The sequence below is a fragment of the Periophthalmus magnuspinnatus genome, chromosome 19 (assembly GCF_009829125.3).
Source record: "Periophthalmus magnuspinnatus isolate fPerMag1 chromosome 19, fPerMag1.2.pri, whole genome shotgun sequence".
Lineage (NCBI taxonomy): Eukaryota > Metazoa > Chordata > Actinopteri > Gobiiformes > Gobiidae > Periophthalmus > Periophthalmus magnuspinnatus.
The window spans coordinates 23,285,965-23,310,742 of NC_047144.1; the positions used below are offsets into that span (position 1 = coordinate 23,285,965).

Below are 24,778 nucleotides of genomic sequence, written 5' to 3' on the forward strand. Positions count from 1 at the left end.
AGTCCTCGTCCAGTACTGGTCTAGTACCTTCTGGATGGTCTGGAGCATTAGTCCTGGTCCAGTCCTGGTCCAGTCCTGGTCTAGTCCTGGTCCAGTCCTGGTCCAGTACCTTCTGGATGGTCTGGAGCATTAGTCCTGGTCCAGTCCTGGTCTAGTCCTGGTCCAGTCCTGGTCCAGTACCTTCTGGATGGTCTGGAGCATTAGTCCTGGTCCAGTCCTGGTCTAGTCCTGGTCCAGTCCTGGTCCAGTACCTTCTGGATGGTCTGGAGCATTAGTCCTGGTCCAGTCCTGGTCTAGTCCTGGTCCAGTCCTGGTCCAGTACTGGTCTAGTACCTTCTGGATGGTCTGGAGCATTAGTCCTGGTCCAGTCCTGGTCCAGTCCTGGTCTAGTCCTGGTCCAGTCCTGGTCCAGTACCTTCTGGATGGTCTGGAGCATTAGTCCTGGTCCAGTCCTGGTCTAGTCCTGGTCCAGTCCTGGTCCAGTACCTTCTGGATGGTCTGGAGCATGGACCAGCCTCCGTTCCAGGGCTTGGTGGACTTCTTGATGCAGTTGAGGCTGGCCATGCTGTGCCACTTCCTGTCCTCCAGTTTACGGTAAAACGCGTTCGCCAACATCAGGACGCTGTCGTACAGGTAGAGGGTCGACACCTGAGAGAGGGAGGAGGAGGCGGAGGAGGAGGAGGCGGAGGAGAAGAAGGAAGGAAAGCAGGGATAGAGGGTTCAAAAACACTCTTTCAATACTAGTTTCAGTATCGATTAATAACTGATTTCCAATACTTTTGACAACCTTACATCTGGTGGACACAGACGTTTTGACTGTAGGTTCTGTAGGTTCTGTAAGTGCTGGTGTTGGTGTACTCTTACCTGTAGGTTCTGTAGGTGGTTCTGGGGATGTTGGGTTACTGTTTCTTGTAGGTTCTGTAGGTTTGGCAGGTCTTTGGGGTACTCTTACCTATGGGTTCTGTAAATGATTTCATTGGGGTGTTGATGTATTGTTACTTGTAGGCTCTGTAGGTTCTGCAGATGGTTATGGTGGTTTTGGGGCACTCCTACCTGTAGATTCTGTAGATGGTTGAGGGGTTTGTTGGGGCACTCTTACCTGTAGGTTCTGCAGATAGTTCTGGGGGTTGTTGGGGCACTCTTACCTGTAGGTTCTGTAGACAGTTCAAGGTGGTATTGGGGTACTGTTACTTGTAGGTTCTATAGATGGTTTAGGTGGATTTGGGGTACTCTTACCTGTAGATTCTGTAGACAGTTCAAGGTGGTGTTGGGGTACTGTTACTTGTAGGTTCTGTAGATGGTTCTGGGGGTTGTTGGGGCACTCTTACCTGTAGGTTCTGCAGATGGTTCTGGTGGTTTTGGGGCACTCTTACCTGTAGGTTCTGCAGATGATTCTGGTGGTTTTGGGGCACTCTTACCTGTAGGTTCTGCAGATGGTTCTGGTGGTTTTGGGGCACTCTTACCTGTAGGTTCTGCAGGTACCCCTCCTGAGGGTCACACAGCAGAGAGGAGATACGGTGGTCTTGTCTCACACAGCGGTTGTGAGGGTCTCTCTGGGGGAAGATCTGCCTGATGATGGTGACTCTGCCGAGGGCCGAGTGCGTGAGCTCCAGCACCTCGCCGTCGCTCACCTCCTGAAACACAAACCACGGGGTTATGAGGTACTCGTTTGAACGGCCGGTGTCTGGTTAAACACTCTTCACATCGGGCACCGTTTGGTAAAATCTGGATAAGAAAAAAAGTGTTTAATATGATCTACTCTTTTTACAGAGCATTTTCTTATAATAATTTAACTAGTAATAACTATGGATTCCAGGCAGGGTCACGTTTATTCGTCCAATCATCGAGGAGGAGGACAAAATAGTAAAATATAAACGTCAGGGTCATACAGAGCGGGTTTATACAAACATTTTAAGACCAAAGAGACGAGCCTGACAGCAGCAGTTACAGAGAGAGAGGCCACGGTTTTTCAATAGAAAGTGAATTAGAGCCAGAGTGAATAGATGACATGATCACTTCCTGTTTGGGGAGATAAATATGTCCACAGATTTATACAGTCTGTTTGACAAACTTGAGCATGTTCCTTAAAGATAAACTTAATTCGCCGTTTGTGTAAAAACAAGTTAATTAATAAGTGCGACAAAACGAGCCGTCACAGTCGCCCCGCACGTCCAATTAACACAGATCAGTTTAGAGTTTGAGACGGAAAAGAGTAAACACGAGTCAAAAGAAGCCAATTAAACACAACAGCAGCACGACGAGGAGACGAGGAGGCGAGGAGTCGAGGAGGCGAGGAGACGAGGAGGCGAGGAGGCGAGGAGACGAGGAGGCGAGGAGGCGAGGAGACGCAAATCAGGAGAAACAAACAACTCACACGGAATTAGGGAGAGGGAGAGGAGGACGAGGAAGAAGAGAGGAGAAGGAGGAGGAGAGGAGGAAAAAGGAGATAGGAGGAGTGGCAAGAGAGGGGAGAGGAGTAGGAAGAGGAGGAGGAAGAAGAGGAGGAGGAGGAGGAAGAAGAGGAGGAGGAAAAAGGAGAGAGGAGGAGTGGAAAGAGAGGAGAGGAGTAGGAAGAGGAGGGAGAGGAGAGGGAGGAGAAAGAGGAGGGGAGTACAGAGGGAGAGGAAAATGAGGAGTGGAGAGGGAGAGAGGAGAGGAGGAGAGAAGAGGAGAGGAAGCTGAAAGGAACAGAGTAGGAAGAGGAGGAGAACAGGAAGGAGAGGGAGAGAGGAGGAGTGGGGGGGAAAGGAAGAAGAGGTGGAGGAAGAGGAGGAGAGGAGGAAAAAGGAGATAGGAGGAGTGGCAAGAGAGGGGAGAGGAGTAGGAAGAGGAGGAGGAAGAAGAGGAGGAGGAGGAAGAAGAGGAGGAGGAAAAAGGAGAGAGGAGGAGTGGAAAGAGAGGAGAGGAGTAGGAAGAGGAGGGAGAGGAGAGGGAGGAGAAAGAGGAGGGGAGTACAGAGGGAGAGGAAAATGAGGAGTGGAGAGGGAGAGAGGAGAGGAGGAGAGAAGAGGAGAGGAAGCTGAAAGGAACAGAGTAGGAAGAGGAGGAGAACAGGAAGGAGAGGGAGAGAGGAGGAGTGGGGGGGAAAGGAAGAAGAGGTGGAGGAAGAGGAGGAGAGGAGGAAAAAGGAGATAGGAGGAGTGGCAAGAGAGGGGAGAGGAGTAGGAAGAGGAGGAGGAAGAAGAGGAGGAGGAGGAAGAAGAGGAGGAGGAAAAAGGAGAGAGGAGGAGTGGAAAGAGAGGAGAGGAGTAGGAAGAGGAGGGAGAGGAGAGGGAGGAGAAAGAGGAGGGGAGTACAGAGGGAGAGGAAAATAAGGAGGAGTGGAGAGGGAGAGAGGAGAGGAGGAGAGAAGAGGAGAGGAAGCTGAAAGGAACAGAGTAGGAAGAGGAGGGAGAGGAGAGGGAGGAGAAAGAGGAGGGGAGTACAGAGGGAGAGGAAAATAAGGAGGAGTGGAGAGGGAGAGAGGAGAGGAGGAGAGAAGAGGAGAGGAAGCTGAAAGGAACAGAGTAGGAAGAGGAGGGAGAGGGGGAGGAGAAGGAAGAGGAGGAGGAGAGGAAACTAAGGACAGGGAAAGAGGAGAGGGATGAGGAGGAGAAAGGGAGGGATGAGGAGGAGAGGAGTACAGAGGGAGAGGAAGAGGAGGAGGAGGGGAGGGGGAGGAGGAGCAGAGTAAGGAGACGAGAGAGGAAGTGAAAGAAGAGGAAATGGAGGAGAAGATGACAAGAGAGAGGTGGAGAAGAGGCGAGAGGTGAGGAGGAAGAACAGAGAAGGAGGAAGATGAGAGAGATATGAAGAGGGGAGTAGGAGCAGATGAGGAGAGGGAGAGAGAGAGAGGAGGATGACGCACGATTTCAGTTGAAAATAAACGACTTGGAGACAGAGTTCTGCAGAAAGAGCATCGTTAAAAGTTGAGACAAAAGAAAGATTTATAAGAACAGAAAGACAGAGAGAGCGGCTCGGGTGAGAGGAGTTTAATGGGGAAGACAGAAGAGGGATGAAAAAGAGGAGAAAATGTGAGGGTTTGAACAAAGGAGAAAGAGACAGAAGGAGAGAGGGAAAGAGAGAGACATCAGGACAATATATGTCTCGGGTCGACTTTATTGTCTTTAAAATACGTCCTCTGCCTCTGCCCCATCCCTCAGTATCTCTGTTAAATCTGACAGACCTGGAGTCCTGGTTTAAACCTGGAACAGTCCTGGTTTAGTCCTGGTTTAGTCCCGGTTTAGTCCTGGTTTAGTCCTGGTTTAGTCCTGGTTTAGTCTTGATTTCGTCCTGGTTCAGTCCTGGTTTAGTCCTGGTTTAGTCCTGGTTTAGTCCTGCTTTAGTCCTTGTTTTAGTCCTGCATTAGTCCTGCTTTAGTCCTGGTCTAGTCCCTGTTTAGTCCTGGTTTAGTCCTGTTTTAGTCCCGGTTTAGTCCCGGTTTAGTCCTGGTTCAGTCCTGGTTCAGTCCATGTTTAGTCCTGGTTTAGTCCTGGTTCAGTCCTGGTTCAGTCCTGGTTCAGTCTTGGTTTAGTCCTGGTTCAGTCCTGGTTCAGTCCTGGTTTAGTCCTGGTTTAGTCCTGGTTTAGTCCTGGCTCAGTCCTGGTTTAGTCCTGGTTCAGTCCTGGTTCAGTCCTGGTTTAGTCCTGGTTTAGTCCTGGTTCAGTCCTGGTTTAGTCCTTTGTAGATGGGGCAGATGCAGAGGAGACTCTGTTCATATTATTTACATTCCCAGTTTAAATTCCGTGATATTTTTGGTCGTGTTTTGAAGATGACACAGTTTTGTTTTGGTTTTTTTTTCTCATGATGAAATCCAAAGCCACAAAAGCCTCTTGTTTCCGTGGCGATGGGACGGGCCGCTGTTCAGATCTGCTTTGTGATTCAGACGTGTTTTTGCCAAACCAACCTGGCAACATGAGCACCGTAAAGGACCATCAAAGCACGGCCATTTTGTAATTACACCAGAACAAAAGGGTCCATTATCACATCCAGGCCTCTCCAAACCCCCTCAGACCCACTTTCGACCCGCTTTGGACCCGCTCTGGACCCGCTCTGGACCTGCTTTGGACCTGGTCTAGTCCCAGGTCTTTGTGAGTCCAGGATCCAAAGCCAAGTCCAGGTCCATTCACCTGCTTCAATGTGGTCACAGGAAAAGACAGAAACACAACAGAGAATATAAAGGTACACTGCAACTTTTCATCTCCACCTTGTCTCCTCGCCTGAAATGTCCCACAGTATTGCATTAATAACGTATCAATCTCCGTGGTAGGGATGGGACGGTGTACGATATGTCACTGATTGTGTTAAAAAAAAAAAGTTTGTGTAATTTTTTAATCATCGTGATCATCGTCTTTACGTCACCAGACTGCCTCATGTTTCCGTTTTCAATACGCTGTTTAGTTGTTAGTTCTGGTGTTTATCCACAGGGGGCGCTCTGTCATAGCAATGAAACCTGTTCTGAATTGAGGAAGGTTCTTCTTCACCGTCAGTCACCGTCATGGCTCATGGACAGTGGATCCGGATGACGCCACACATTTATATCCTCCATTCAACAAGGTGAAGTCTGATGTGTGGAATTATTATGGATTTGAAACACAAGACGAACAAGACGAGCCACCAATCTGCAGAGCCTGAAGGAAAAAAAAGATACGGCTCCGAGGGCAAACACGAGCGACTTACACGAGCGACTTACACGAGCAACTTACATGAGCGACTTACACGAGCGACTTACACGAGCAACTTACATGAGCGACTTACACAAGCGACGTAAACGCACGTTTACGACACAAACATCCTGCAATGTTTGACAAACTTGAACCGAAAATATCCATCATGAGGAACACTCCACGTGAAATAAACTATTGAAAGTAGTTTATGTTAGTTTGGATTTGTGTGAATAATTGTACGTGTTTGTGTCGACTTTGCTATTGCTAGGTTAGCACTAGCTGAACAACATTTAGCACAGTTTGCTAGCAGCGGCGCATGGTTTTACAGCAGCCATGAATTAATCTGAAAACCTATAAACTCCAACGACCTGGTGTCCACACATGAGGACATTATACTGCTTTGGTTTAATAATTATCGTGAAAATATCGTTAATCACGATTATTTTGGTCACAATAATCGTGAGTCTAAATTTTAATATCGTCCCATTTCTACTCCACCATCAGATTAAAGCTCCTGTGTCTGATTTTTCTGCTGTACTAAAGGAAAACGTGTCTCTCCAGTGTGGATCTTGAAGGTCAAAATAAGTCTGTATCAAATTATAAAGCATTTGTTGTCCAATAAACAGGAAGTGTGTGTTAGCATGCTAGTAGTTTAACATTTAATACTGACAGCACAGACCAGAATCCAGAGACGAAGTGATGAAACATTTATGACGGTGGGGAACATGTCGAGTTGGAGCTAAACCTCTGGGTCTGTGGGTCTTTGGTCTTGGGGGGGGGGGGGGACGTCCAAAGACCAAAGACGAGCTCCGACTCACACCGGGCCGTCTCATCAGGGGTCACTGCGTAGAGCTAAGATGGCCGCCCCCTGTGACAGGCCCCGGAGGAAGATGGATGGTCCCGATCTGTGAACCAGACACGTTTCCCCAATGTCTCCTTCATTAACTTTTCCTACAAATACACTGCTAGCACGGCTAATGCTAACCTCAGCTAAGTGTACGATCATGAAGACGACTGTGTGTGTGTGTGTGTGTGTCTGTGTGTGTCTGTGTGTGTCTGTGTGTGTAGTCCTCACCTCGTTGACAAAGACCCAGTGACTGTCTTTAGACGCCAGGTTTGTCTCCACTGCCTGAAACAAAACAGAAAAGAAAAGTTTTTATTTATATGTATCACCTAAAAGTTTAACAAGAAAACAGAGAGAGAGAGAGAGAGAGACAGGGAGGAGAAAGAAAGAGAAAGAGAGGGGAGACAGAGTAAGACAGAGAGAGACAGAGGGGAGGTAGAGAGAGGAGACAGAGAGAGAGAGAGAGCCAGAGTGACAGAGGAGACAGAGAGTAGGTAGAGAGAGGAGAGAGAGAGAGACAGAGAGTGACAGAGGAGACAGAGAGTAGGTAGAGAGAGGAGACAGAGAGAGAGAGAGACAGAGAGTGACAGAGGAGACAGAGAGTAGGTAGAGAGAGGAGACACAGAGAGAGAGACAGAGAGTGACAGAGGAGACAGAGAGTAGGTAGAGAGAGGAGAGAGAGAGACAGAGAGTGACAGAGGAGACAGAGAGTAGGTAGAGAGAGGAGACAGAGAGAGAGAGACAGAGAGTGACAGAGAGTAGGTAGAGAGAGGAGAGAGAGAGAGAGACAGAGAGTGACAGAGGAGACAGAGAGTAGGTAGAGAGAGGAGACAGAGAGAGAGACAGAGAGTGACAGAGGAGACAGAGAGTAGGTAGAGAGAGGAGAGAGAGAGAGACAGAGAGTGACAGAGGAGACAGAGAGTAGGTAGAGAGAGGAGACAGAGAGAGAGAGAGACAGAGAGTGACAGAGGAGACAGAGAAAGAGAGAGACATAGAGAGAGAGAAAGAGAGAGACAGAGAGACAAAGAAAGAGAGAGACAGAGAGAGAAATAGAGGAGACAGAGAAAGAGAGAGACAGAGTGAGACAGAGGAGGTAGAGAAAGGAGACAGAGAGAGACAAAGTGACAAAAGAGACAGAGAGAGACAGAGAGGAGGTAGAGAAAGGAGACAGAGAGAGACAATGTGACAAAAGAGACAGAGAGAGAAAGAGACAGAAGAGACAGGGAGGACAACTGTATGAACTCCACAGACTGTTTAACCCTCTCAACCCAGACTGTTCTATATTTAATGCATAAACTCCGAGCCAGGACTCACATTTCTGCCGCTGGACTTATTTTCTCGTCTAAAGCGCGAAAAGTATACAAAATATTTGAAATATCTGAAGTACTTGAGTAATGTGAAGTCCTGCGACGTGAGGCTTAAAGGGCAGCACCGCAGTAACTCTGTCATCACGACCTTTAGAACGAAACCTGATCCAACCTCAAACCGGGATCATAACCAGATCTGACCGCGCACACGCTGCAAAAACCACAATACAACTTTATTTAGTCCCTCCTCTGAGCTGTTGTCATTGGAGGAGCTGAAGAGCACCCCCTGGAGCTGAAGAGCGCCCCCTGGAGCTGAAGAGCGCCCCCTGGAGCTGAAGAGCGCCCCCTGGAGCGGCTTTTTCCGACACTAAACCGCTGTAAAAGTAGCAGTTGGGTTGAAGTTGTTTTGAGATCATTTTTGTAATCTCGACGCTGCCCCCGGTGGACTTGTCTCTCATTACACTCACATTAAAGCCTGCGTCCGTCCGTCTGTCTGTTGTCACGGCGACGCGAGAACATTTTTATGGGACGGCGCAGACTGACAGAGACGAGAGACGGAGAAGAATCGTGAAGAAGAATCGTTCGAGTGAAAGAGAGACAGACAGAGGAGACAGAGAGGGAGAGACAGAGAGGGGGAGAGAGAGAGACAAAGAAAGAGAGACAGATAGAGAGCGATAGAGGAGACAGAGAAAGAGAGAGAACGAGAGAGACAGAGAGGGGAGACAGAGTAAGACAGAGAGAGAGAGGAGGTAGAGAGAGGAGACAGAGAGAGAGAGACGGAGTGACAGAAGAAACAGAGAAAGAGAGAGACAGAGAGAGAAAGAGAGAGACAAAGAAAGAGAGAGACAGAGAGAGAAATAGAGGAGACAAAGAGAAAGAGAGAGAGAGAGAGCGAGACAGAGAGGAGGTAGAGAAAGGAGACAGGGAAAATCAAAGTGCATCAGTGTAATTTGATCCTCAGAGAGTCCTGCTTCAGTAACTCATTTTAGACTCGTCCTCCATGTGGTTAGAATCATCATTTTAATAAAAAAAAACACACAGAGAGTCTTTAAAAAACACTTATGTCCTGTGTTTGACAAACCTCCACAGATTTACGACGCTCAACCTGATTCTGTCTCTTTAAAAAAAATGTGAAAAACAGATTAAATTCATTTTAAAACAGTTTGAAAAGTTACTCCTCATTTACCTCATACAGTCTGAGCATCTGAATTACTCACCACGATGAGTTTATAAGCACTTTCCACAGAGACCAGAGCGGAGTTTGTGTCACTGTAATGCTAAAAACAAGTAACAACTAGCATGCTAACAATAAAAACTCTTCATAATTACACGCAGACAGAACACAGCGGGCTTATTTTGATCTGTACTGGGGCAAGACCTCAGAACAGGCATATCCAAAGTCCGGCCCGGGGGCAAGTTGCGGCCCATGTACAAATTTCCACCGGCCCGCAGCCTTTGGACTAAAAATAATCAGCACTGTTAACGAGTGTAAAATACATATGTACAAGCAATACTATATTTCTCCAGAAGATGGCAGCAGATCTGAGGTCGTGCTCTCGCTGACTTTTATGGCCAACCGGATAAACAAAATTGGATGAAGACAATTTAAAGAAATTTGAAGTTTTGCTAAGAAAATGCTGAGTTTGTTTGGATCGACATATTTGTGTGAGACGTTCTCGGTTATGAACTTATGAACTGTGTGATGTTTTGTGTGACATTTTGTGTGTGACATTTTGTTTTATTTGATTTATTTGTTTCATTTGTTTTATTTGATTTATTTGTTTCATTTGTTTTATTTGTTTTATTTCTTTTACTTGTTTTACTTGATTTGTTTTATTTCTTTTACTTGTTTTATTTATTTAATTTATTTTATTAGTTTTATTTATTTTATTTGTTTCATTTGTTTCAGTTATTTTATGTGTTTTATTTTTTAACCTTCTGAGGTGAATAAATCCTAAAATCTCAGTGAATTAATTTTATTGTGATCATCAGAACCACAGTTTAAACATTCACTTTTTCATATTTACAATCTGTGTATTATTCATTTTGTTTTTTAAAGGTGAAAACCATTTGCAATAAAAAGTTTAAAAAAATATATTAAATTGTTTATTTCTATTTATTATTAAATGTTCACAGAATCATCAGGTCCACACATTTTCACCTCAACAAATCTGGCCCCGTTTGACATAAAACATTAAATCTAAGGCATTTATTTGAAAATATTGTTAACATTTTTGAACCTCACGAGCCGCCGTGTCCCAAACAGGAAGTGACACGTGTTTGATTCATCCCCATGGTCCAGTAGCGCCCCCTGTCTGTGTAACTGTCCCGCTCGTCTTTTTGGTCTTAAAATGATCAAACTAACTCGCTCTACAAGACGCTCGAACCGATTTATATTTGTGTATTTAAACGGCCAAACTTCAGATCAATGGAAAAACACTCAAGACATAAAAAAACAAAAAAAACAAACCCGTCTTCTTCTTAAACGACAGAGCGACGCGGCGGTTCAAACTCTCGGTGTTTCAAAAAATTCAAATAAACTTTAAAGTATTTTTCATTCTGAGTCTCAGGCCTCGGGTCGTCCTCTGTATCTCGACGTTAGAACTGAACCTGCGCTCACATCTCTCTCTCCTTTTTCTACTCTTCCACCCCCTCTCCCTCTATCCCCCTCAGTTCTTCCTCTCTGTGTCCTCATCCTCTTCTCTCCCCCCGATCTCCATATCCTCTTCTCTTCTCTTTCATCCTCCCCTTCTCCTTTCCTCTGTCCTCTCTCTTGCCGTCCTCACCTTCTCTCTTAATCTTCTCTCTCCGTCCTCTCCTCTCCTGTATCTCGACTTTAGAATTGAACCTGCGCTCACATCTCTCTCTCCTTTTTCTACTCTTCCGCCCCCTCTCCCTCTATCCCCCTCAGCTCTTCCTCTCTGTGTCCTCGTCCTCTGCTCTCCCCCCGATCTCCATATCCTCTTCTCTTTCATCCTCCTGACCTTCCTCTCCCTCTTCTCTCTCCTTCCCGTCTCTATCCTCTTCCTCTCTTCTCCCTGTCTGCTGTCTTCTCTTTCTCTACACCCCCTCTTCACCCCCCCCTCTTTCTCTTCGCCTATCTGTTGTCTTCTTCTCTCTGTCATGTTCCTCTCTTCTCCCTGTCTTCTCTCTCTCTTCTCTACGCCCTCTCCATCCTCTCTTTCCACTCTCTCCTCCTCCCTCTCTCTGCCCTCTTCCTGTCTTCTCTATCTTCTTTACGCCCTCTCTCTGTCCTCTCCTTCTCCCGCTCTCCATCCTCTCTCTCCATCCTTTCCTTCTCTCTCTCCATCCTCTCTCTGTCCTCTCTACGCCCTCTCCTACTCCCCTCTCCGTCTTCTCCCTCTTTGTCCTCTCCTCCCCCTCTCCTCCCTGTCCTTTCCTCCCCCTCTCCTTTCCTCTGTCCTCTCTCTGTCCGTCCTCACCTTCTCTCTTAATCCTCTCTCTCCTTCTCCCTCTCCGTCCTCTCCTCCCCCTCTCCTCCACCTCTCCGTCCTCTCTTGGAGGTCTTCTCTCCGTCCTCTCCTCTCTCTCTGTCCTCACCGTCTCCTCTCCCTCTCCTCTCTCTCTCCTCTCTCTCCGTCTTCTCCTCTCTCTCTGTCCTCCCCCTCTCCTCTCTCTCCGTCCTCTCCTCTCTCTCTCCGTCCTCCCCCTCTCCTCCCCCTCTCCTCCCCCTCTCCTCCCTCTCTCCGTCCTCTCCCCCTCTCCTCTCTCTCTGTCCTCTCCTCTCTCTCTCCTCCCTCTCTCCGTCCTCTCCTCCCTCTCTCCGTCCTCTCTTCCCCCTCTCCATCCTCTCCTCCCCCTCTCCGTCCTCTCCTCCTTCTCTCCGTCCTCTCCTCCCCCTCTCCGTCCTCTCCTCCTTCTCTCGTCCTCTCCTCCCCCTCTCCGTCCTCTCCTCCCCCTCTCCGTCCTCTCCTCCTTCTCTCCGTCCTCTCCTCCCCCTCTCCGTCCTCTCCTCCTTCTCTCCGTCCTCTCCTCCCCCTCTCCGTCCTCTCCTCCTTCTCTCCGTCCTCTCCTCCCCCTCTCCGTCCTCTCCTCTCTCTCTCTCCGTCCTCTCCTCCTTCTCTCCGTCCTCTCCTCCCCCTCTCCGTCCTCTCCTCCTTCTCTCCATCCTCTCCTCCCCCTCTCCGTCCTCTCCTCCTTCTCTCCGTCCTCTCCTCCCCCTCTCCGTCCTCTCCTCCTTCTCTCCGTCCTCTCCTCCCCCTCTCCGTCCTCTCCTCCTTCTCTCCGTCCTCTCCTCCCCCTCTCCGTCCTCTCCTCTCTCTCTCTCCGTCCTCTCCTCCTTCTCTCCGTCCTCTCCTCGAGCTCTTCTTATTCACTCTGTATGTAAATGAGCTGAGAGCCGTGGGCCAATCAGAGCGTGGCACCGGAGACAATTTAATCTGTTTCAGGTGAGACGTGTCACAGCAGAGACACAGGGGACAGGAGGACTTAAGCGTCCCAGGGTCAGGGGCAGTGTCCTTCAGTGATTACATTCTACTCTGTCATAAATTTTGCAAAAGGTAAATCCACAAATGTTGAACCTGATCATTTATATAAGAGACTCAGTGCATTAAAACACAACCTGCATTTAATCTGTTTTCACTCACGCCGCCTCCACCTGATGTCACTCCACCTGACGTCACTCCACCTGACGTCACTCCACACGACGCTTCAACAGGTGGAGACAGATAAATGAATGTTATGCACAATTGATTTTATGGAGCTTGATGGCACGTTCTAACGCTGTTCTGTCATCAAAAACACACCTGAAGAGGTTTGCCACGTGAGTCACTGCTGATTAATTAAACCAGAGAGAAATGAGAAAAGTGTATAAAGTGTGTGGTGAGGGTTTTACAGCCAAAAACATATTATTATTATTATTATTATGTTTATTTATTAAATATGGGACAGTGCACATTGATCAACATGTGTTAATAATAATACTGTAGACATATTAGTAAAATTAGTAAAATTAGAACATGCTAAAAGCACAGCACACACATGAACAACAATAAACATAATTCACAGTCACTCAACAAGACAGAGACATTTGCTGTGATGCAAAAACACAAACAGATTAGTTATGTTCACATGTCTGATTATCCAGAAGCCACCGCTTCACAAATCTACTAAAACTATGGATAGAAGTCATATTCCTTATTTCTGTGGGGACCAGATTCCAGGAATGAGCGGCACGAACTGAAAAGGCCGACTGTCCAAATGAAGTTTTTCTAAATGGAATTTTACAGTCTCCTCTGCTTGATGCTCGAGTGTTTGTGTTTAAATTGTATGAACTCTTTTAACGGGGGTGGAGCAAGACCATGAAGGGTTTTATAGACCAGAACAATGTCTGAATAAATAATTACATTTTCACAATTTAAAAAGTTATATTTCCTCAATATTTTACAGTGATGATAGGAGTTTGATTTTTGGTCTAGTGTTTTCAGACTCTTGTAGAGCCTTTCTATAGGCAGCAGTGAGCTCTTGCTTGCCTGGCTCCAGCTCGTCAAACACTAATTTATATGAGACAGAATAGTGGCATTCAGATAGAGTTTTGAGGCCTCTGTAGTTTAATTTCCTCTAATGTGTTTGAAGTTGACCAAATTAAATTTTATTTTATTTCTCACATTTTTGATATGCTTTTTAAATGATAATTGAGAGTCCATGTGACACCTAAATACTTGTATTCTTGTACCACTTGTAGGACTTGCCCATCCACCATAACTACTAGTGCTCTAGAGGAGGAGCAAAGGAAGGAGGCACTCAGAGCCACAAAAACCAAAGTGAAACTTATAAAACATAAAAAGTAATATAAATATGTTGATCTAAATATGTTATGTGTTAATAGAAGTAAAATGTCCCATATTTAAAGCACAGATTTATCAGCACAAACCCTGAGTAATAGTCCTGATTTAAACCTGGTTTAGTCCTGGTTTAGTCCTGATTTAAACCTGGTTTGGTCCTGGTTTAGTCCTGGTTTAGTCCTGGTTTAGTCCTGGTTCAGTCCTGGTTTAGTCCTGGTTTAGTCCTGCTTTAGTCCTGCTTTAGTCCTGCTTTAGTCCTGCTTTAGTCCTGCTTTAGTCCTGGTTTAGTCCTGCTTTAGTCCTGGTTTAGTCCTGCTTTAGTCCTGCTTTAGTCCTGGTTTAGTCCTGCTTTAGTCCTGCTTTAGTCCTGGTTCACTACACTAAATCACTACAAATACAACTTCTAGTGAGTAAATCGTGCGGGGAAATGACTATAACATGGTCCAAAGCTGTAAAAAGTCGATCTTTAACAACAATAACTCAATTTAAACAATATTAATTTTAGCTGCCTCCATCTGTGTTAAATATGATTGGACTATTAACAACTACAACCAACATATTTACCTATTATCAGCTGCCATTTGTACTTGGAGTTAAAATAAATCAACTTTTGTGTGGCCTCATTTAAACTCTCACATTTTAACTTCTCTCTCTCTTTGGCCTCAGGTGAAACTGGGCACGCGTCAGCCATTTTGGATCTGAGCCACCCAGAGCTCTTTGCCCTCCACACACAGGCTGTCAGGTGAAACTGGGCATGCGGCAGCCATTTTGGATCTGAGCCGTTAGGAGCTCTTTGCCCTCCACACACAGGCTGTCAGGTGAAACTGGGCACGCGGCAGCCATTTTGGATCTGAGCCGTTAGGAGCTCTTTGCCCTCCACACACAGGCTGTCAGGTGAAACTGGGCACACGGCAGCCATCTTGGATCTGAACGCCGTTAATGAGCCATTTTGTGTCTCCATTTTGCGTCTGAACCAATGGATCATGAGCAAATGGACTTAGACGGGACGGGACTATATCAGGATTAAACTGGGGACTGTAGCAGGACTAAGCCAGGACTAAACCAGGACTAAACCCACCCTGATTCAAAAGTCAGAGGCAATTCTATCCATGATTATTGACTGACACGCCTTATTACCCAGCATGCTTCACAGCTGACATTGGTTTAACTGATGATGTGAGCAGAAAAAACAACTGAAAATCAACAGCTCCAACAGTTTATTATCTCCTGTGTATGCAGTAGAGCACACGCCTCTGAACCACAGGGTCACTGGTTCAACTCCTGACTCTGGAATTTGAATCTGAATTAGTCACAGTGGAGTTTTTCAAGCTGTTGTATGTTTGTCTATTTTGGTTGGATTAGCTCTGATTTACGGTTGGTTTAATCCTGGTTTAGTCCAATCTCTAGTCCCGGTTTCAACTGGTTTCATCCGAGTTAAGTTTTGACCAGGATAAAACATTTTAGTCCTGATTTAGTCCTGATTTAAACCTGGTTTAGATCTGGTTTAAACCTGATTTATTGCTGGTTTGTCATTATTTAGACCTGGTTTAGTTCTGGTTTTGTCCTGGTTTAGTCCTGGTTTAGATTCAGTTTAGTCCTGTTTTAGTACTGGTTTAGTCCTGGTTTAGGCCCGATTTAAACCTGGTTTAGTCCTGGGTCAGTCCCGGTTAAGTCCCGGTTAAGTCCCGGTTAAGTCCCGGTTAAGTCCCGGTTTAGTCCCGGTTCAGTCCTGGTTTAGTCCTGGTTCAGTCCTGGTTCAGTCCCGGTTTAGTCCCAGTTTAGTCCCGGTTTAGTCCTGGTTTAGTCTTGTTTTAGTCCTGGTTTAGTCCCGGTTTAGTCCCGGTTTAGTCCCGGTTTAGTCCCGGTTTAGTCCTAGTTTAGTCCTGGTTCAGTCCTGGTTCAGTCCCTGTTTAGTCCTGGTTTAGTCCTGGTTTAGTCCTGGTTCAGTCCTGGTTCAGTCCCGGTTCAGTCCCGGTTCAGTCCTGGTTTAGTCCTAGTTTAGTCTTGTTTTAGTCCTGGTTTAGACCCGGTTTAGTCCTGTTTTAGTCGTGGTTTAGTCCCGGTTAAGTCCTGGTTTAGTCCTGGTTTAGTCCTAGTTTAGTCCTGGTTCAGTCCTGGTTCAGTCCCGGTTCAGTCCCGGTTCAGTCCCGGTTTAGTCCCGGTTTAGTCCTGGTTCAGTCCTGGTTCAGTCCCTGTTTAGTCCCGGTTTAGTCCTGGTTTAGTCATGGTTCAGTCCCGGTTTAGTCCTGGTTTAGTCCTGGTTCAGTCCCGGTTTAGTCCTGGTTTAGTCTTGTTATAGCTGAATGACTGCACTGAGGTAAGGGGAGAATACTAATGTTGAGTTTTCTGTCTCTATGGAAACAGCAGAGTGAGGAGTGAGCACTCTGTCTCAACCAAAGATCTACGAATACTACAGATGCCCTCCCACACTCCTCCCTGTGTGTCAGATGCCCTCCCTCTGTGTCAGATGCCCTCCCTCTCTCTCACAGGTTGGAGCTGCAGTGATATTGGCCAGAGTTTCATTTGTGAATAAAACGACTGAACGATCACGTCTCTGAAAACACACTCTGGTTTTATTACAGTCTTTTCTCCATTAAACTTCATAAATGGCTTCACTTTTTCCTTAAGTTTTAAAATGCAGTCAGACGGAGCAGAAGAGAGGGTCAGAGGAGCAGAGGAGAGGGTCAGAGGAGCAGAGGAGCAGAGGAGAGGGTCAGACGGAGCAGAGGAGGGGGTCAGAGGAGCAGACGAGAAGAGGACAGGGTCAGAGGAGCAGAGCAGAGGAGCAGAGGAGAGGGTCAGAGGAGCAGAAGAGAGGGTCAGAGGAGCAGAGGAGAGGGTCAGAGGAGCAGAGCAGAGGAGCAGAGGAGAGGGTCAGAGGAACAGAGGAGAGGGTGAGAGGAGCAGAAGAGAGGGTCAGAGGAGCAGAAAAGAGGGTCAGAGGAGCAGAGGAGAGGGTGAGAGGAGCAGAAGAGAGGGTCAGAGGAGCAGAAGAGAGGGTCAAAGGAGCAGAGGACAGGGTCAGAGGAGCAGAGGAGAGGGTCAGAGGAGCAGAGCAGAGGAGCAGAGGAGAGGGTCAGAGGAGCAGAAGAGAGGGTCAGAGGAGCAGAAGAGAGGGTCAAAGGAGCAGAGGACAGGGTCAGAGGAGCAGAGGAGAGGGTCAGAGGAGCAGAGCAGAGGAGCAGAGGAGAGGGTCAGAGGAGCAGAAGAGAGGGTCAGAGGAGCAGAGGAGAGGGTCAGAGGAGCAGAGGAGAGGGTCAGAGGAGCAGAGGAGGGGGTCAGAAGAGGAGTCATATTTTACTTTTGCTTATGTTTAGTCCCAGTTTAGTCTCAGTTTAGTCCTGGTTTAATCCCGGTTTGGTCCTGGTTTAGTCCAGGTTTACTCCTTGTTTAGTCCTGGTTTAGTCCCGGATTAGTCTTGTTTTAGTCCCGGTTTAGGCCTGGTTTAGTCCTGGTTTAGACCTGGTTTGATCTTGGTTTGGTCCTGGTTTAGTCCTGGTTCTGGTCATGGTACATATATAATGTATGAGCAGCTCTTGTCTGCTGTGTACTGTCAGGATCTAATTACAAAAGCATTTTATTTTCCGAGAATTAGGAAATGCGTGTTAGCATGCTAGTTAAATCTCTGAAGGTTGTGAAAAGCACTTATAAACTCATCAAGGTGAATAATTAGGATGCTCTGACTGCACAAGGTCAGTGAGGAATAAATCTGGACGACTGCAAACTGTTTAAAATGAACTAGTTCTGTTTTTCACATTTTTAACACATTAAAAATCAGGTACAGAGACTTGAAACAGCCCGAGTGCAGTGATGCAGTACTTTATATCGGTAAAAAGTTCCATGGTTATAATGTTTTACTACAATTTCTTGACCCCTGTGTGACCTGTCGTGGTTTGACTTTGTGTACGGTGGCTCATTAGGTCCAGTCTTCACTTCTGACAGTCATATATACGTTTTGTCTTGTGTATTTGACCCGAGATTTGACCCGGTCCGGAGAAGGCTAAGCTGCTAACGAGGATGCTAACGGTGAAGCTAACTCCTGGTAATCACAGACAGAACAGGACTCACAAGACTCGCGGAGGTGGAGGTGGACGAGGAGGAGGACGAGGAGGAGGATTAGGAGGAGCAGGAGGACAAGGAGGAGAATTAGGAGGAGGAGGAGGATTAGGAGGAGGGACGAGCTGGAGTTTTAGTTTTTAATCAGGGAATGCAATTATATTTTAAACAATAACTCTACGTAAGAGTCACTGTTTTTAAAAAAAATCTGCAAACTTCTGATCCACAAATGTCGAACCTTCTCATTTTTAGTTTGGGATCGACTCCACAAACTTTAAATTTTAATCGTACGGCCTCAAATCCCGTGGTTGAATAATGGCTCCACTTTCTGAAGTGACTGTGAAAAAAAAATCATTTGATTTTTGTTTATTTACATTAACAAAGACGACGCTGAACTTTGTGCCAGTTTTTGTTGTTTCACGTTGGTATAAAGACGTGGACTAAGTGAGCGCGACGTCACCCACAGCGTTCAGCTTCAGCCAAATGAAGCTAATCGAGGCTAGCAGTTATAGCAGCTAATTTGAAGCCAAGTTCCATATAAGGAATTCCGACCGTGAGTATCATAGCAACCAAAGAGCCAATCAGGAGTGAGGCTGTTGAAGGTAATGACCCTTTTTCGCCTGCACCACTGGTTTAGCAGCGACGGGCGCTTAGCAACACTGTCAATCAAATATGTTGCTAACGCTAGCGGGAGTGACCTCGGGGAAAGAAGGCGTGTGCATATGCTCACTTCCTGTTTGGAACGCGGTGGCTAGCAGGTTAGCTAAGTCCATTTATATATACAGTCTATGGAATAAGCCTGAGATAAAGCGAGATTAACCATGAACTACATCAATAAATCTGGGATACAGGAGGATGGGAGGGCATCTGACACACAGGGATACAGGAGGATGGGAGGGCATCTGACACACAGGGATACAGGAGGATGAGAGGGCATCTGACACACAGGGATACAGGAGGATGAGAGGGCATCTGACACACAGGGATACAGGAGGTTGGGAGGGCATCTGACACACAGGAGGATGGTATACGCTTTTACTTTTTAATGAATCCTGGGAGCTGCTGCTGCCGCGGTGACACAAGGAAAAAAAACCCAAAAAAACACTGAAACGCAAAGGACTGTGGGTAATGTCAGGGAGGTGCTTTGAATTCTGGGTAAATTGGGCTCTACAAACATGGCTGCCTGACGCCTTTAAACTTGTGACGCTTTAAATCATCTTTCTTTCGCAGAAACCGTACAGATTTTTCCCAGTATTTTTTTGCAAGTTTAAGCAAAAATAAAATGAAAACCACAAAAGGTTCGTGTCATTAAGAGTTTGAGAAGAAAAACATTGGGGAGGAATTTAAAAAAGCAGATTTGTGTGTTCATATTTTGTATTTTCACTGCCTTAAATATAAAGTGTATTTAATTAAAACAGGATAATCATTTCACATTTTTAGGCTCTTTAGCAACAAAATATGAGCCATAAAAACAAGAAAAATTGTATTATTCTTATTAAATTAATTGAAAATAAACATAAAAAGGAGGTTTATTACAAAAAATGTACTTTTTGGCACATTCTACCATGTTATAACTTTGTTCCCTCATCAAAAACATGCCTTTAGATGTCATCCATGCATGTTTGATTTATCTAGCGATCTCAGAAGTATGATCCTGTACAAGGCTCCGCCCACAACCCTACATCACCCACGCTCCCACACGACAATCCTCCATAAATATACAAAAACATGATACAAAACTGTACACTATGACTTCACAAACCTGATAAGATGTGCAGTGGTTTCATTAGCGGGAAGCACGATGATTGTGTTGTGATAGTGCTCTGAAAGGGGAGTGACTTAACGTGGAGAGCAAAGAGTGAAAATGAAAGTGAAGCTTATAAAACATGATAATACGATGTTTTGGGGCGAATATTGCATTTTCCAAATAATAAAATGAAACATGTCGACTGAAATCGTCATAGTTCTGGTTGTTTTTGTGTTTATCCTCAGTCCAGCTCCGTTTTTCAGTCTGCTCCTGATTTTTTTGAAGAGTTTTTCATGCTTTTTTGCCTATTGCGGGTTATTTTTAGAACATAACCCCCGCGATATACAAGGGGCCGCTGTAGCTTTAATAGCAGAGTTCACGCTGATTGTGTTGGGATAGCGCTCTGAAGGGGGAGTGACTTAGCGTGGAGAGCAAAGGGCGGGGGTAAAACATGTTAATATGGTGTTTCGGGCAATTGATTTATAATAATAATAATAATAATAATAATAATAATAATAATAATAATAATAATAATAAGATATATCAGGCATTTTCCAAACAATAAAATGATAAACCTGATACGCACGTGAGAAACTAATATCATTTTTCCTAGTCAGTATTTTAAACTTTATAGATGTTTAATGGAGACAGAGAGAGAGAAGAGAGAGGGAAAAGAGAGAGAGAAGAAACAGAGGGAAAGGGAGAGAGAAAAGAAAGAGAGAAGAGAGAAAGAGTGAGACAGAGAAGAGAGGGAGAAAGGAGAGAAGAGGGTAGAAGAGAAAGAAGCGAGACCAAGAGGAAAGAGAGAAGGAGAGAGAAACAGAAGAGAGAGAAGAGAGAGACAGAAGAGGGGGGAGGAGAAAGAAGACAGACTGAGAGGAAACAGAGAGAAAGAGAGAGAGGGAAGAGAGAGAGACAGACGAGAAAGACAGAAGAGAAAGAAGAGAGAGACAGAAGAGGAGGGAAGAGAGACAGACAGTAGAGAAAAGAGAGAAGAGGGTAGAAGAGAAAGAAGAGAGACCAAGAGGAAACAGAGAGAAGGAGAGAGAGGGAAGAGAGAGAGACAGAAAAGGAGGGAGGAGAGGGAAAGAAAAAGAAGACAGACCGAGAGGAAACAGAGAGAAAGAGAAACAGAAGAGAAAGAATAGAGAGACAGAAGAGAGAGCGACAGAAGAGAGAGACAGACAGAAGAGAAAGAAGAGAGACAGAAGTGGGGGGAAGAGAAAAAAGACAGACTGAGAGGAAACAGAAGAAAGAGAGAGGGAAGAGAGAGAGACAGAAGAGAGAAGAGAGACAGACAGTAGAGAAAAGAGAGAAGAGGGTAGAAGAGAAAGAAGAGAGACCAAGAGGAAACAGAGAGAAGGAGAGAGAGACAGACAGAAGAGAAAGAAGAGAAAGACAGAAGAGAGAATGAAGGGAGACCGACAGTAGAGAAAAGGGTAGAAGAGAAAGTCAGATGTTTAATGGAGACAGGTTCATGAATGTAAGTTTGCAGTGTTGTTCATGTGTCGTTTCACTTATATTTAATCTAAACGTGTATTTTCTGCTCCTCCATCATCTTAAACCAGAGGCTGTCGTGAAACCCCGTACGTGTCTGATGAAAACACAGTGTGCAAAGTACAGCCCCGCTTCCGTCCTCTGCACGGACACAGTGTGGAGCGAGTCTGCAAAGGTTACAGCGCTCGTTCGTTTTACTAAAGCTCCTCTTTGAGCTCGTTATAAAACTTTTGTAATTAAAAAAAGTGACGGGGGAAGTGAGCAGAGCTGTGTCGCGTGTGTGAGTGTGATTTTATTAGAACAAAAAGGTACAAAGGTGGTTGGATTTAAGGCGCCTGGACAGATATGAACAGTGGCTGGAACTTTTTCACACATTGTCACGTCACAACCACAAATTTGAAGATGTTTTCTTAGCATTTTGTGTGAATGAGCAACACAAAATGGCACAAGTGTGAAGTGGAAGGAATATTTTACAAATTTTACAAAAAAAAACCCCAAAAAACTAAACGTAAAAGTGCAGCGTTCAAAAGTATTCGGCCCCCTTTTTCTTGAACGCAACCAATTACTTTTAGAAGTTGTCTGATGATTTTGTAAAGATTGAATGTTGATAATGACTAAAAAGTATAAATGCAGCTGTGATGTGAAGGCCACAGACGTTTGTTAAGAGAGTGTTGGGAACAAGCCACAAAATGAAGTCAAAGGAGCACACCAAACAGGTCAGAGAAAAAGTTGTGGTGAAGTTTAAACCGGGGCTTGGATCTAAAAAGATTTCCCCAGTGTAGAACATCTCAAGGAGCACTGTTCAATCTATCATCTAGAAATGGAAAGAGTACGGCACAACTGTAAACCTACACAGACACGGCCGTCCACCAAAACTTACAGAACGAACAAGAAGAGAGAGACCCACGGTGACTGTGAAAGAGCTGCACAGAGATCCACAGCTCAAGTGAAGGAATCTGTTCACAGGACAACTATTAGTCACAACACAAATCTGGTCTTTATGGAAGAGTGGCAAGAAGAAAGACATCGTTGAAAACCATCCATAAGAAATCTCGTTTACAGTTCACTAGAAGCCCGAGGTCACAGCAAACATGTGGTTGAAGATGCTCTGGACTGATGAGACCAAAACTCTACGTGTGGAGGAAAACTAACACTGCACATCAGTCTGAACACACCATCCCCACAGTCAAACAGGGGGGTGGAAACATCATGCTGTGGAGGGGCTTTTCTTCAGCTGGAACAGAGGATGCTGGTCAGAGTTGATGGAAGAAAACCTGTTGGAGTCTGTAAAAGACTTGAGACTGGGGCGAAGGTTGACCTTCCAGCAGGACAACGAACCTAAACATAAAGCCAAAGCGACAATAGTTTAAAGCAAAACATATGTGTTAGAACAACCCAGTCAAAGTCCGGACCTAAATCCAACTGAGAATCTGTGTTAAGATCTGAAGCCTGCAGTTCACAAATGGTCTCCATCAAATCTGACAGAGCTTGAACTGTTTTACCAGTAAGAAACGGCAAAAATTTTAGTCTGTAAATGTGCAAAGCTGGTGGAGACTTACCCCAAAACACTTGCAGCTGTAATTACACCAAAAGGCGGCTCCACAAAGTGTTGACTTAGAGCTGAATACTTTTGCATGCTGCACTTTTCAGCTTTGTATTTTGTTTTCAAATCTGAAAATGTATAATTTTCTTTCTACTTTACACTTATGCACCATTTTGTGTTACTTATTCACATAAAATGCAAATTAACAATTGACAAAATTTGAAAAAGTTCCAGAGGGAAGAATGCTTTTGCAAGACACTTAAGATGTTTGGGGTCATACTCAGCTCTGAATGCTGCACACACAGAGCCACACGGAGCCACACGGAGCCACACGGAGCCATACAGAGCCACACGACACACTAATAAGCTCGTCCGTAGATGTATAATGAAAATCCTGATAGAAAATCGCCACAGAAATCCATTTGATACAATGGCGAGCCCAAAAGTAGATCCACAAACTAGCGAAAATGAGCCAAAAACAAAAGTCTCTGGAGAGGTTTTTTGCAAAAGGGAAAAGGCCAAAAGAGGAGCCAGAAGAGGAGCTAGAAGAGGAGCCTATGACCTTCCGAGAAAAGAAAGACAACATCAGGAGTCCCACTTTAATTCTGGGTTTGTCGCTACAGGTGAGTCTACTCTGCGTAGTAAAAAGCTAAAGGAAAAGCGAGCTAACGAGGCGATGAAACCTTCAAAACTGCTTCAGCACATGGAGACTAAGCACCCTGGATTAAAAGATAAGCCTTTAGAGTTTTTGTGAGTAAAACGGGCGAATCGAACATGTATGTGCGACTAGAGGATCAGCTGTCGGAGACGGCAGATGACGGTGGTCTTAAAGGTTTGAGACGGAACATCTCTGCTGACGGAAATTAAGACAGAATATCCTGAAATTGCCACAAGAGCTCTAAAAATGCCCGGTCCCTGAAAATAAAACCTACGTTATTCTGGTCCATGGTATAAAAAAAAGGTTTGGGGAACTCCTGGACTAAATAGAGCACAACATCCGCAGGTATAAGACCAGGTAAGATGGAGGGCATCTGATGCAAAAGTGAGGCATTAGCGTGAGGGTTTGGACACTGAGGGTAATGGAAAACTAATGTCTATGCTAATGTATGCTAATGCTACGCTAGCTGCAGCTGTGAGGGGCAGTGTAAACATGTGAGCTCATTAGATCGAGTGGAGGAGAGAGAGAAGAGAGAGAAAAGAGAAAGAGAGAGTGTGCTCATTAGATCGAGCGCTCTCACGGACGGACGAGAGAGAAAAGAGAAAGAGAAGAGAGAAAGAGAGAGTGTGCTCATTAGATCGAGCGCTCTCACGGACGGACGAGAGGAGAGAGAAAAGAGAGAGAGAAGAGAGAGGCAGAAGAAAGAGAGAGAGAAGAGAGTGGAAAAGAAGAGGAAACAGAGAGAAAGGGAGAGAGATTAAAGAGAGAGAGAAGAGAGAGAGATAGACAGAAGACAAAGAAGAGACAGAGAGACAGAAGAGAAAGGAGAGAGAGGCAGAAGAGGGGGGAAGAGAGGGAGGGAGAGAGACGAGGAGGGGAAGAGAAAGAACTGAGACTAAGAAGAGATAAAGAAGAAAGGAGGAGACAAAGAGGGGATGGAGTGATGGAGAGAATGAGAGTGAGAGAACAGAAGAGGGGGAGAGAAAAAGAGAGAAAGGAGGAAGGGATAGAGGGAGAGCAAAAGGAGAAGAGGGAGAGAAAGAGAGAGAGTAAGAAGAAGAGGGAGAGGGAAAAAGAGAAAGAAGAAGGAAGGGATAGAGGGACGAAGGGAAAAAAGGAGAAGATGGGGCGGGGTAAAAGAGAGAAAGGAGGAAAGATAGAGGAGAGAAAGAGAGAGAGATGTGATCAAATGTGAGCGATATTAAAATGCGTGAGGTCAAAATGTGTCTCTGCAGCTGGACTCACACCTGTCCAGATCTCACCTGAGACTCACACACAGACAGAGAAAATGTGCCTCAACCAACGTTTAAAGCTGCACTGTGTAAGTTTTCTGATGAGGGTCTGCCATCTGCTCGTCTCCATGGAGATGTCATTGCTTTGTCCGGACAGTGTGGCATTGATCTGTCTCATACTTATACAATCCGAGTGTTTCTTTTTACTGCCTGTCTTGGTCAAAACTTGGTCAGAAATGTTTTTTATTTGAATTATTTCCAAATGAAAAGGGGAGGAGTCTGTTGCCCCTCCTCTCACCTGTCCCGTCCCCCTCTCACCTGTCTCCTCCCTCTCTCATCTGCCTCTTCCCTCTCTCACCTGTCTCCTCCCTCTCTCACCTGTCCACACCCCCTCTCATCTGTTGTCTCCCTCTCTCACCTGTTCCCTCCATCTCTCGCTTGACCC

At 45.6% G+C, this 24,778-nt stretch overlaps 1 protein-coding gene across 1 annotated transcript in view; it reads right to left on the reverse strand.

Moving 5' to 3' along the window:
- The window catches only part of LOC117386930 (glutamate receptor ionotropic, delta-1-like), a 386,841-nt gene that overhangs the window by 56,542 nt on the left and 305,521 nt on the right, over nt 1-24,778 (reverse strand). The window contains exons 5-7 of the mRNA XM_033984304.1: nt 6,721-6,774; nt 1,464-1,634; nt 487-648 (exon numbers count right to left, since the gene is read on the reverse strand). Coding sequence (XP_033840195.1) covers nt 487-648; nt 1,464-1,634; nt 6,721-6,774 — 387 coding nt within the window. The remainder of the gene's footprint in view (nt 1-486; nt 649-1,463; nt 1,635-6,720; nt 6,775-24,778) is intronic.